At 54.4% G+C, this 13,052-nt stretch overlaps 1 protein-coding gene across 4 annotated transcripts in view; it reads right to left on the minus strand.

Annotated features, from left to right (window-relative positions):
* Positions 1 to 3,522: 3,522 nt before the first annotated feature.
* Positions 3,523 to 13,052, minus strand: part of UBR4 (ubiquitin protein ligase E3 component n-recognin 4) — an 88,054-nt gene continuing 78,524 nt past the window's right edge. For all 4 annotated transcript variants that reach the window (XM_030289323.4, XM_030289322.4, XM_041720443.2 and 1 more), the window contains 4 exons: positions 10,863 to 11,087; positions 5,510 to 5,600; positions 4,539 to 4,701; positions 3,523 to 3,937 (listed from right to left, as the gene is read on the minus strand). In XM_030289323.4, coding sequence (XP_030145183.4) covers positions 3,873 to 3,937; positions 4,539 to 4,701; positions 5,510 to 5,600; positions 10,863 to 11,087 — 544 coding nt within the window. In that variant the 3' untranslated portion in view covers positions 3,523 to 3,872. The remainder of the gene's footprint in view (positions 3,938 to 4,538; positions 4,702 to 5,509; positions 5,601 to 10,862; positions 11,088 to 13,052) is intronic.

Genomic DNA, 13,052 nt, shown 5'->3' on the forward strand with positions numbered 1-13,052 from the left:
TTTTTCCCTCCTGGACACAAGGGAGTGACAATTCCTGGAGGTTCAGGTGGCTGCCCCTGGCTTTTCCCATCAACTTGGGGTGCCTGGGGCGACATCCCTGAAGTGATTTTGTCCTCAATCCACCCAGGACCCTTTTCCAGCCCTCCTGGTGAGCTCAGAGCTGGTTTCTCCCTGGATCCTGATTCCTCCCAGGTGAGCTGTGACATCCCCACCTGGAAGGGGAACGGTGGCTCCTAAAAAAGCCACCTGACCTTGGAGGTCTCTGGGGTGTTTTGGGCTGTGGGGTGGCCTCTCCCCAGAGCAGCTCCCAGGTCACACCAGGAGTTAATTTGGGAGCCTGGGCTTGGTGGCTTTGTGCTCCTTTCTGTCACTCAGGTGCCTGGAGGGTCCCTGAGCTCCCCGGGGTGTGAAGTGATCAGGAACCAGCCCTGAGCTGCACCGGGGCTGTCCCAAAGGCCAGCAGGGAGCCCTGCAGGATAAATCCCGCAGGATTTCTGTGTTCCAGGCTCCTGCCTGCCACACCATCATTCCTGCAGAACCCGGAGGAAAATGCAGGATTGCATCCAGGCCTGGGGGGCTGCAGCCCCGGGATGTCCCCACCACGTCCCTCGAGGCTCCACCACGGTCATGCCGTGTCCTGGAAGTGCCACAGACACGTCCAGGGAGGAAAATCACTTTTCCTCAGTTGGAAAAAGTCCAGGGAATCTTTTGTGGCACTGGAACGTTGCAGCCCTGCTTGTTTGAGAACATTTCTGGGGACTTGCAGGGACAAACCAGGAGAGTTTGGCCGGGAGCTGGTGGGAAGAGGCAGAGAGGAGCAGGGAAGGGCCCTCAGCTGAGCTGCACTTCCAGAAGAGCTGGAGAAGTGCTGGAATTTGGGGTATTGATGATCCCAAAATTGTAGAAAGTCTCTGTCTTTCTGCCCCACTGCCAAAGAAGTCATAATTTGTGCTGTTTCAAGGTTGTTTATTCTGTTTATCTCTAACATGTTCTGCTGCCCTGCCGCAGCTCTGTCCTGCAGGGCAGCGTGTGGGGCTCTGCCCTCAGTGGGATGGTACAAACATTAAATACCACAAACTGCCTGTGCTGGATTTACAATAACGTGCCAATATCTGTCACCTACGTTGGACAGTGTGTCCCCAGCCTGAACCAACAGAAAAATGCCAACACCACAGTGAAACATGGAGGGCATGAAGAAGGAGAAAAAGGACAAGGCACACCCAATTTCCTCCATCTTGTCCCCTTTGCACCCCTAATCTAGAATCCTAAAATTTTACTTTTGCACCTGTGCCACACTTAATTATTACTTATATCAAACACTCAGAGCTGGTAATTCATCCTGTAGGATTGAAAACTCTTTTCCATGGACAGAGATCACAGCCAGTGTCTCTGGGGGCTCTGTCCAGGGGGGTTCTGACCCCTGCCAGGGTCCCAGGGCAGCCAGAGGGAAGCTCTGGGTTCCCACAGGAAGGGAATTACAGGGGGAGGAGGCAGCAGGACAAGGAAAGCATCATGGAATACCTGGAGCAGGTCCGGCTTCTGTGTCACCTGCAGCAGGTGGGGGGGGCCAGCAGGTCCCTGCTCTCCCCAGATTTAATTAAGCCCCACATTAATTAAATCCTGGAGCCCAACCCAGCACAGGGATGTCAGAAATTTGGGGAGCTCCTGCCCACAGTCAGGTTCAAAGCAATCCCACAGCTCATCCAGGCTCTCCTGCATCACAAAGAACTTCTTTCCCCCAAATAATATCTTTGCCAAATTAATTTTTTGGCAGAGGGTGTTGACTCTCTGTTGTTCAGCTCATGGTTCAGTTCATCACTTTGAGTAATTTCATCCATTCTGAGACATCTTCCCTCAGTTTTCTCATTCCTAATTCAAGTAACAAACCCCCCAAAGTCTTTGCTGACTTCCCAGCCCCAGCCCAGGGGATTTTGGAGCCTGGAGGAACGGTTTCAAACAGCACCCAAACCCCCGGGGACAGCACCCAAAGGCCTGGGGCAGCACCCAAACCCCCGGGGACAGCACCCAAAGCCCCGGGACAGCACCCAAACCCTCAGGGACAGCACCCAAACCCTTGGGGACAGCACCCAAAGCCCTGGGACAGCACCCAAACCCTCAGGGACAGCACCCAAAGCCCTGGGACAGCACCCAAACCCTTGGGGACAGCACCCAAACCCTCGGGGACAGCACCCAAACCCCCGGGGACAGCACCCAAACCCTCGGGGACAGCACCCAAAGGCCCGGGACAGCACCCAAACCCTCGGGGACAGCACCCAAACCCCCGAGACAGCACCCAAACCCCCGGGATAGCACCCAAACCCTCAGGGACAGCACCCAAAGCCCCGGGACAGCACCCAAACCCCCGGGACAGCACCCAAACCCTCAGGGACAGCACCCAAACCCCCGGGACAGCACCCAAAGCCTCGGGACAGCACCCAACACCCCGGGGACAGCACCCAACACCCCCGGGACAGCACCCAACACCCCGGGGACAGCACCCAAACCCCCGGGGACAGCACCCAAAGGCCCGGGACAGCACCCAAAGCCTCGGGACAGCACCCAACACCCCGGGGACAGCACCCAACACCCCCGGGACAGCACCCAACACCCCGGGGACAGCACCCAAACCCCCGGGGACAGCACCCAAAGGCCCGGGGCACTCCCTGCCCTGCTCCCTCCCAGCTCCAGCTCCAGGAGTGACATCAGCCCGGGAGGTGAGAACACAAACTCTGCACCTCAGCCCTCTGCTAATTGCCAATGCAGCACCAACAGCAGGCACCAAAGGGGCTGGTGAGCTATTCAGCCTCCAAAATTATTATTATTATTGTTATTATTATTTCTGGGATGGGACTGTGCTGGGAAATGCAAGTTCAAACAGAGCCGAGGAAGGCAGGGAAAGCTTTATTAGATTCCAGCCTCACCAGGTGTCAGCAGGACTGTGCCAGGTGAGTTCAGCATGCACAGGTGCAGGGCATGCAGCGCTGCAGGGGGGTGTGCAGGGCTGCAGCTGAAGGGTTCCAGAGAGGGGACAGGGATGGGAGCAGCCCTCAGAGAGGAGGAATCCATCAGAGGCACAGGGAGCTTCGGATCCGGGAAGGGAAGGGAAGGGAAGGGAAGGGAAGGGAAGGGGGAAGGGAAGGGAAGGGAAGGGAAGGGAAGGGAAGGGAAGGGAAGGGAAGGGAAGGGAAGGGAAGGGAAGGGAAGGGAAGGGAAGGGAAGGGAAGGGAAGGGAAGGGAAGGGAAGGGAAGGGAAGGGAAGGGAAGGGAAGGGAAGGGAAGGGAAGGGAAGGGAAGGGAAGGGAAGGGAAGGGAAGGGAAGGGAAGGGATGCTGTCCTTGCAGCCCCCCAGGCTCCAGCCCCACACACACCCGCAGTGTCTCTGTCTCTGCTGTCTCTGGAGCCTCCTGCTCCCCGGGGCTCCCTGAGCATCCAGGGCTGGCCAGAGCAGCAGCTCCCGAGGGGATGTGAGGAACACCTCGGCATTCAGGCTCCTGCCTGGTTCAAGCACTAGTCAAGCCCAGCTTACCCATTTGTTCGGTTTATTTCATTTCAAAGAGGTGCACACTAAAGCATTAAGATTTACTGGTTTGGATTCCTCTCTGTACAAGTTCTTTCAAACAGCTTGAATGCACAAGGCTTTACAGATAGAAGCGCCGAAACACAAGATAAAACAAATCTAAATTCCAAATCACTCCATGAAGAAAAATTGTAGAAAATAAGCAAAAAAAAAAAAAGAAAAAAAAAGGAAAACAAAAAATATTCCAACAAAAAAACTGCAGCACTCCTTGGGAAAGGGAAAGACTGCACGAGGAGGGACACAGAGGGTGGAAGGCAAGCAATGGAGGCTCTGCCCAGAGCTTCTCCGTGCTGGCTCAGGGGATGGAGTTCAAGAGATCCTTGAGGAAGCCGTCGGGATCGTTGATTTCTGACAAGAGTCCTTTGAACAGAAGAAGGCAAAGAGAGAAGAATCAGCCCCCGTTTGTCCTGCCCAGGAGGGATTTGTGCTGGGCCATGTGTGAGCTCCTGACAGCTGCAGGGTTATTTTAGGGCTGGGTGAGCCCTGCTGGATGCACTGCAGTGGGAATTCTGTGAAACACTAAATCCACATGGAGCTGCTCCTGGGCAGCTCCAGCTCTGCTCCCTGTGCTGGGCACTGAGAGACTGGCCTGGGGCACAGATTTTGAGAGAAGAAAGAGCAGCTCCAGCCTCTCTGCAGGTTTTCAGCATCTCCTGACTCCTGCAGGTACCAAAATCCTTGGGGAGCACCTCTGGCTGCACCCAGCTGCTGCCCGGTCCCTTCTGCTCACCAGCTTCAACCTCAGGCCACCTTCCAGCTGTGCTGCAGATGTTTAACAGAGCAGGGGGGAGGTTTTCCTGCCTAGGGCTGCCCAGGTGTGTGCCCCAGCAGTCTGGGGACAGCCAGGCTGTGCCTGGGCAGTGCTGTCCCCTCCCCACGAGCTGCAGCAGTGTCAGGAATGCTGCTGGCTCCAGCCACGAGCTGCACAAGGCAGCCTATAAAAGGGCAAGTAAACACTCACCAGCCACATCCAAAAACTCAGAAAACGTTTCCACTGGCATGAATTCCTCCTGGAAGGTTTTCAGGGCCTTGTCTGCAGCCTCGTGGATTGGCATGTCGTTGTGTCGGATGAACTCAGCCAGAGAGAAGGACCAGCCTCCCTCTGTGTTACTGGTAGGCACCTTCTGACAGGGGACAAACACACCAAATCAGGCCAAAAATAATGAATTCATGAAAAAAAAAAGTTGGTGCAAACCCTGGTGCCTTCTCCCATTGCTCCTGGATTTCCATCCCTGCCTCTTGCAAACAACCAACACAGAAAGAAATTCCCTGACTGCAACTTCATGATCTTTTTTTGCAGAATGAAACGAGGTCCCAGGCATTTTCTCACCCTGAGCACTGAGCCCTCTGTGGAAGCTGCAGGTTTCTTTCTGTCCCTGGCTCCTTCCTCACCCCAACCATTTCCCTGGCACGGCCTGGAATGTCCTTCCTCCCACGGACAATCAACAGGAAAAATAAGCAAGCACACAACCCACGAGTGCTGCCAGCTGGAGAAGTCTCTCAATTCTTCAGCCACTGAACTGCAAGGGGTACAATGAGCACAGGCAGCTTCTTGTGGCCTTTCTGCTTTTACAAGTGCAGAAGAAAAAAGAAGGAAGAAATCCTTCCCTGTGAGGTGGGCAGCCCTGGCAGAGGTGCCCAGAGCAGCTGTGGCTGCCCCTGGATCCCTGGAGGTGTCCAAGGCCAGGTTAAACAGGGCTGGGAGCAGCTGGGACAGGGGAAGGTGTCCCTGCCATGGCAGGGGTGGAATGGGATGAGCTTTAAGGTCCCTTCCCACCCAAACCATCCTGGGACTCTTTGAGGTTTTGTTTCCAAGGGCCTCGATGAAAGGGGTTTCAAATTTTGATTTCTATTTCAAACTCATGGAACTGCTCAGGTAAGAAGTGGAGCTGAGCTGGAGGTGCTGCAGAGGAGCTGCAGTGCTCTCCTTACCTTGAACATGTTGTAAATGAGATCCACGAGTGCCCAGAAGAGCAGCCCCGAGCGGTACGTGGCGTATTCCTTCACTGCCTTGTCTGCCAGTCTGCCAGAAGGAAAAAGCAGCCTGCAGTTAGTCACCCTCTGCTCGGGCTCTGCTCACCCTCCTGCTGGAGCTGCAGCAGCAGAGCCCACCCCTGACATGCAGGGATGCTCAGGGGAGCCTGGCTGGGTGTCCTGCAGGGAACTTGGGGCACCCGAACCTCCCTGGGCAGGGCAGCGCCTCCTCTGCTCCGGCTGTGCCACTAAAACCTCCTTCCACAGGAAGGAAACGAGCACAGAGGGAACTGGAGGGATCAGACCATGCAGGAAACCAACAGCAGAGAGGGAAAAACAATGTACAGCCCTTGTTTGTGTGCTCACTGCTGGAGAACAGCAGATTCCTGAAGGAATGACCAAACCCAGGTCTCTAGAACAGATTTGTGCTTCTGACTCATAAAACCATTTCTGCAAGACTCTGAGGGAAATCCTTGAAGAAATGGAGGGATTTCCATTTAATATATCCTTGGTCATTTGTGGGACTCAGATTCAAAGAAAGAAACTGAGAGTTTCTAGCCAGGCAGAGGTCTGGGAAAGAGCTGGGGAAGAATGTAAATAATTCTTTATCTCTCTAGTTTTTCACGTTGTTTATAGTTAAGTTCTATCACTGTGCATCAAGCACTGTACACCAATGGGGTGAGTTGTTTTCACTTCAGGACCAGTGGAGTTGGTCCTCACTAAGCTCTGTATAAAAGAGCAGTGTATTTTGAATAAATCAGAATTTTACTCTCAGCAGCCTTCTGAGTCAGTCTTCTCATTCCCATCCTGCCAGGAAAGGACTTGTGGAAATCCAGCACCTGTGTTTGGAGCAGGAGGAATTCCCTAAAAGGTGCAGAGCTGTGCTGGGACAGCAGCTCCCCAGGTCTGCTTGGGGATTAATCACAAACAGGTTCTGGCAAGGCAGAACCTCCTGCCAGCAGCTCTCATGGGTTTGGAATTTTTGTGCCTGTGCTCCTCAGGTACATCTGCCCCATCACGTGCTGCTTCCTGCTCAACACTCCAGAGCTTTGGAAAAACAAAAAACCACATTTTTTATGCACCCAGGACCAGCTCAGCAACACAACAGAGGTTCCCAGCTGCAACCTGCCCCAGACTGGGCTTTTCTGGGGGAAAAACAAACATTTTGCTGCTCTTATTAAAAGGCTCCATTTGTGTGTGTGTGCCCTTCACACAGACACCTTAGTAGGTGGCAGCCTGCTCGGGCAGCTTAATTATTTAAAGGAAAACCAATTAGTAAAGGTGACTAAATTTCCACGGGATGAAGAGCAACTCAGAGCCAGGCTAATTCTGGCCTCCCAAGCACTGCAAGACAGACTCTTCCTTTCATGTGAATGGGTTTGATCTAATTGCAGCCTGCTCCTTTCATTGAAAACTAAAGGCCCTGGTGGGTCAGGGCTGCAGGTACCTCCTGGAGCAGCTGCTCCGTGGAGGAGCTGCTGGGGTTTGCTCCTGGGGCTGGCCAGGGACTGCAGCAGAAAGCCACAGACACTGGGGGAGTGTTTTAGAGAGGTCACAGTGAACAGCAAAGGGAAAACAATCAAAATGGACTTTTCCTCCCAAATTCCAGGTGAAAGCTATGTTGAAAAACATCTACAGAGATTTTTTTTTTTTTTTAGCCAGAATTTGTGGCTCGGTAACAATGAGCACTTGATTCAGTTCTTTGGGCTCTGTAAATTATATTTATAAAAACCCAGAACTGGGATCCATTCTGGGAATTTCATCTTTGGGTTTAAATAGGAAGTGTTTCCAAACAAGGGAGGTGCTGAGCACCTCTCCATGGGACAGGGAATGTGTGGGATTTGCTGCCTTGGGATGAGGGAATGCAGAGCACTCCTGCCCCTTCCCAGGACTGACAGGAGGTTCCAAACCTTGAGCAGATCCTCAGTTTTTTGGAGATGCACTGGGGGTTCCTGCAGTGGTTCCTGTCCCTTTTTAAGATGCACTGGGGGCTCCTGTCCCTTTCTGAGATGCACTGGGGGTTCCTGCAGTGGTTCCTGTCCCTTTTTAAGATGCACTGGGGGTTCCTGTCCCTTTCTGAGATGCACTGGGGGTTCCTGTCCCTTTCCAACATGCACTGGGGGTTCCTGCAGTGGTTCCTGTCCCTTTCTGAGATGCACAGGTAGCAGTGAGTCCTTGAGTGTCCCCAGCCTTCACCCCAGTGTTCTGGGAATGGAGCTGCTCCCAGACAACACCCTGAATGTGGAATGCTAATTTTAATGCTTTGCATGCAGACATTACCCTGGTGTCACAGCCAGTGGCTTCCTCTCTGCCTCAGCCTACAAATTCAAGATATTGGCATTTATCTGCAGAGCCTTTCACCATCCATCACCCTCTTCCTGATTTTCCACAAGAATAAATAAGCACAGAGCTTGGAAATCAGAATTGCCACATTGCTATTTCTGAGAGGCTTTATCAGAGGGAGGCTTTGTGCTCTCTTAGTCTGCAGAGATTAAAGAAAGCCCTTGAATAAACCTTGACATAATTCCTGAGCACTATTTCTGAGTGTGCTCCCCTGAAATTCCAGAGATTGGATGCTTCAGCTGGAAGTTCCTCACTCTGCCTGTTCCAATATGTTTTTATTACAGCTGTGCTTGGGGAAGGAAGAGAACACCCAGGGAGGGTTTAAGAAGCAGCAAACCCACCCTGGGCTCAGCTCTGCCAGCCCAGCCCAGGCTCAGCTCTGCCAGCCCAGGCTCAGCTCTGCCAGCCCAGGCTCAGCTCTGCCAGCCTGAGCTCAGCTCTGCCAGCCCAGGCTCAGCTCTGCCAGCCCTGCCTAGGCTCAGCTCTGCCAGCCCAGCCTGAGCTCAGCTCTGCCAGCCCAGGCTCAGCTCTGCCAGCCCACCCTGAGCTCAGCTCTGCCAGCCCAGCCTGGGCTCAGCTCTGCCAGCCCACCCTGAGCTCAGCTCTGCCAGCCCAGCCTGAGCTCAGCTTTGCCAGCCCTGCCTAAGGCTCAGCTCTGCCAGCCCAGCCTGAGCTCAGCTCTGCCAGCCCTGCCTAAGGCTCACCCTGTACCCTGGAGCCTCTGGAGCTGTCAGAGCCCCGGATCCAGGCAGCAGCAGCACTGAGAGCAGTGCAGGAGCCCCTTGCAGGGATCTCTGCCTTTTCCAAGAGCACTGGTTCACGCTGGGTTTGTGCAACTACAGTGCAATGACTTTATCAAACACCTAATTAATGTCATCAGCATAAAAATGCCCTTTAAGGCGACTTAGAATAGTAATGAATTGATTCCTAATTATGACAGCTATTTCAAATCATCCTTTCAGAAACTGGAATTCCCTTTCCCTCTCTGGAAATTCTGTGCCTTTGTCAGGCAGGCACAGCCACTTATTCTTGTGCTTCAAGTGCCTGACAGCTGCTATTGATTCTTTTATTTTTAAAAAGCAATGGCATTTGACTTCTATTTCTATTTTTCTATTTGAGGGAGGCTGGAGCCCTGATCAAAAGGGCCCAGAACGAGCTTCTTTAGGGAGGCAAACAGGGAGTGAGGCACAGCTCAGGGACAGCTCCTGGCTGAGTGCTGGGGTGGGCGAGGAGGAAGGAAAAGCATCGTTCCCATGGATCAGCTCATTGATCCACCCCAGGGAACACCCAGAATGAAATGCTCCTGCTCATGCCAGCCCTGGGGCAACCTGGGCTCTGGGGGTGTCCCTGGGCTCTGGGGGTGTCCCTGGGGGTGTCCCTGGGCTCTGGGGGTGTCCCTGGGGGTGTCCCTGGGCTCTAATGGGTGTCCCTGGGCTCTAATGGGTGTCCCTGGGCTCTGGGGTGTTCCTGGGCTCTAATGGGTGTCCCTGGGCTCTGGGGGTGACCCTGAGCTCTGGGGGTGTCCCTGGGCTCTAATGGGTGTCCCTGGGCTCTGGGGGTGTCCCTGGGCTCTAATGGGTGTCCCTGGGCTCTGGGGGTGTCCCTGGAGGTGTCCCTGGGCTCTAATGGGTGTCCCTGGGCTCTAATGAGTGTCCCTGGGCTCTAATGGGTGTCACTGGGCTCTGGGGGTGTCCCTGGGCTCTAATGGGTGTCCCTGGGCTCTGGGGGTGTCCCTGGGCTCTGGGGGTGTCCCTGGGGGTGTCCTTGGGCTCTGGGGGTGCCCCTGGGCTCTGGGGGTGTCCCTGGGCTCTAAAGGGTGTCCCTGGGCTCTAATGGGTGTCCCTGGGCTCTAATGGGTGTCCCTGGGCTCTGGGGGTGTCCCTGGGCTCTGGGGGTGTCCCTGGGCTCTAATGGGTGTCCCTGGGCTCTAATGGGTGTCCCTGGGCTCTGGGGGGTGTCCCTGGGCTCTAATGGGTGTCCCTGGGCTCTAATGGGTGTCCCTGGGCTCTAATGGGTGTCCCTGGGCTCTGGGGGGTGTCCCTGGGCTCTAATGGGTGTCCCTGGGCTCTAATGGGTGTCCCTGGGCTCTGGGGGTGTCCCTGGGCTCTGGGGGGTGTCCCTGGGCTCTAATGGGTGTCCCTGGGGGTGTCCCTGGGCTCTGGGGGTGTCCCTGGGCTCTAATGGGTGTCCCTGGGCTCTGGGGGGTGTCCCTGGGCTCTAATGGGTGTCCCTGGGCTCTGGGGGGTGTCCCTGGGCTCTGGGGGTGTCCCTGGGCTCTGGGGTGTCCCTGCCATGACAGGGGGTGGCACTGGAGGGGCTTCAGGGTCCCTCCCAACCCAATCCAACCCAACCCAGGCTGGGATTCTGCAGCTCCACAGCACTGAGTGCAAAGGTTACTCAGAGGGGTTAACACCGGGTGGAAACTACACCTGCTGCCATCAGCTGCAAGTGGCTCTATGACAGTGACACGAGTGGCTCTGTGATGGTGATATGAGTGGCTCTGTGACAGTGACGTGAGCAGGTGTGCCAGTGACACAAGTGGCTCTGTGACAGTGACACGAGTGGTTCTGTGCCAGTGACCCGTGGGGCTCTGTGCCAGTGACACGAGTGGCTCTGTGCCAGTGACCCGTGGGGCTCTGTGACAGTGACACGAGTGGCTCTGTGATGGTGACACGAGTGGCTCTGTGACAGTGACACAGGTGGCTCTGTGATGGTGATATGAGTGGCTCTGTGACAGTGATGTGATCAGGTGTGACAGTGACATGAGTGGCTCTGTGACAGTGACCCGTGGGGCTCTGTGACAGTGACCCGTGGGGCTCTGTGACAGTGACCCGTGGGGCTCTGTGACAGTGACACGGGTGGCTCTGTGCCAGTGACACAAGCAGTTCTGTGCCAGTGACCCGTGGGGCTCTGTGACAGTGACCCGTGGGGCTCCGTGCCTGTGTGCCCAGCCAGGGCAGGGACTGACCTGCTGGCCCCTCCTGGGGACACCACGCGGGCGTGGGAGGTGACGAGGAGGCGGCGCAGGATGTCCCCGCGGATGGCCCGCCACCTCTCCGGGGGACAGATGTGCAGGGCCAGCACGGTGTAGTAGTGGGGCCCGTCCACCTCGAAGGCGCTCTCCACCCACTTCTCCCGGGGCTGCTCCAGGAAGCTCTGCAGGTTCTTCTCCTCCCGCGAGGTTGCCCGGGTTCTGCAGGACAAGGAAAGCTCAGAGGCTGCTCCGGCTCCAGGGGCTCAGCCTCTGCTCCCCAGCAGCTCTGGGGTGCTGCCCATGCACCTGCACAGGCAGCCAGCCTCCCCAAATTCACCCCTGGCTGAGGGTTTGCCCCCATGGGCACCAGCAGCTTCCCCCAAATTCACCCCTGGCTGAGGGTTTGCCCCCATGGACACCGCCAGCTTTTCTTAAATTCATCCCTGCCTGAGGGTTTGCCCCCATGGGCACCACCAGCTTCCCCCAAATTCACCCCTGGTTTAGGGTTTGCCCCCAGTGAGCACCACCAGCTTTTCTTAAATTCACCCCTGGCTGAGGGTTTGCCCCCATGGGCACCACCAGCTTCCCCCAAATTCACTCCTGGTTTAGGGTTTGCCCCCATGGGCACCACCAGCTTCCCCCAAATTCACCCCTAGTTTAGGGTTTGCCCCCATGGGCACCACCAGCTTTTCCCAAATTCATCCCTGCCTGAGGGTTTGCCCCCATGGGCACCACCAGCTTTTCCCAAATCCTTCCCCTGGCTGAGGACCAGCTCCCAGTAAGGAAATACATTTTCCTTGGAGTTGTGGGTGGCACCAGAGTTTTGCCAGGCAGCTGCCATTGTCCCAGTGGAAGATAACACCACTGTAGAGGTATTTTTCCCTTTTTTTCAGAAAAAGATGGGACCAGGCCAGCCAGGCCAGGCACTGGAGTCGTGCCAACTGCCATGGGACACCACAGAGACACTGCAGCTCCTGCAGCCACACCTGGATCCATTTATACAATTCTTCTACTGCAAAAGCAACCCCTGGGAAGATAGGCCAAATTCAAACCCAAAAGACTTTTCTGCAAGCTTATATAAATGTTTTACAGTTTTTCTCCTTTCCCCCAGAGCTCCAGAGTCCCAGGAGTGCCGACACCCCAGAACTGACAGTGCAAAGCACGTGTCACAGAGACTTTGGGAAGCTGCATCACACTTTGCCACCCCTGTGGCTCTACTGCACCAGGCAGAGGCTGCCAGCCAGGTCAGACCTGTGACTCTGAAGTGAGATAAACCCTCCCTGGCAGGCATCAAGCAGCGTCCCAGCAGATGAAGCCGTCAGGTTTGTGTGACCTTTCCATCTGCTAGAAGATGCAGCTGGGAGCTGAGCAGTAGCTCTTTATTTTCTCCATTTAATATTAAAAATTCTGTCTGGGAAGTACAGAAGGCCTTTTTCCATGTCTGCCCAGCGGGTTCTGGGCTCTGTGTGCCAACAGCAGCCTAACAAGATGAAACAAATACTTCAATTTATTTGTCTCCCAGAGGACTGGGAAAACAATAGCACAGGATCTGGAGATAGATATTAAAAACAAAAGACAAATTGTATTACAGCCAAAACCTTGATTAGTTCCAGGCGGGAAAGTGAGAGGGATTTCACTGCACTGCATTTGGAGTGACCTTGGTGTGTATTTTAATATTTATACCCTCATCTAATTAGTATTACTTACTAATAGCTCACTCCTCAAATAGAAGATATACATGGGCACCCCATTTTTGCAGGATCAGACCAGCTCATGCATTCCAAGGCATTTGGTGCCTATGGATGTGGCCTCAGTGCAGTGCCAAAGCACTGCTGTTTATTGGTAAAAATAATAATGGTAATCCCCCCAAAAAAACTAAAAACATCAGGAAAATCTGATGGACCTGAACCTTCCTCCAGGATGTCATATCTGGAAACAAACCTGTGTTATTTGAACACTGAATAAAATTATATCAGGTTCAAGTTTTCAAGTAACAATTATTTCATCGCAGTGTCTCTTCTGCCTGCTCAGGAGAAAATTAAGCTGGCAGAGTTTCTTTAATGTAATAACCCTGTTGCTCACCCCAGAGGTAATAATTACATCTCAAATGGAAAGAGAAGCTAATTCCCAATTGCTTTTACTGAGTAGGTTCCCTGTTATCCAGCATGTCCAGGCTCCGCTCCC

Source organism: Taeniopygia guttata, chromosome 21 (assembly GCF_048771995.1).
Source record: "Taeniopygia guttata chromosome 21, bTaeGut7.mat, whole genome shotgun sequence".
Lineage (NCBI taxonomy): Eukaryota > Metazoa > Chordata > Aves > Passeriformes > Estrildidae > Taeniopygia > Taeniopygia guttata.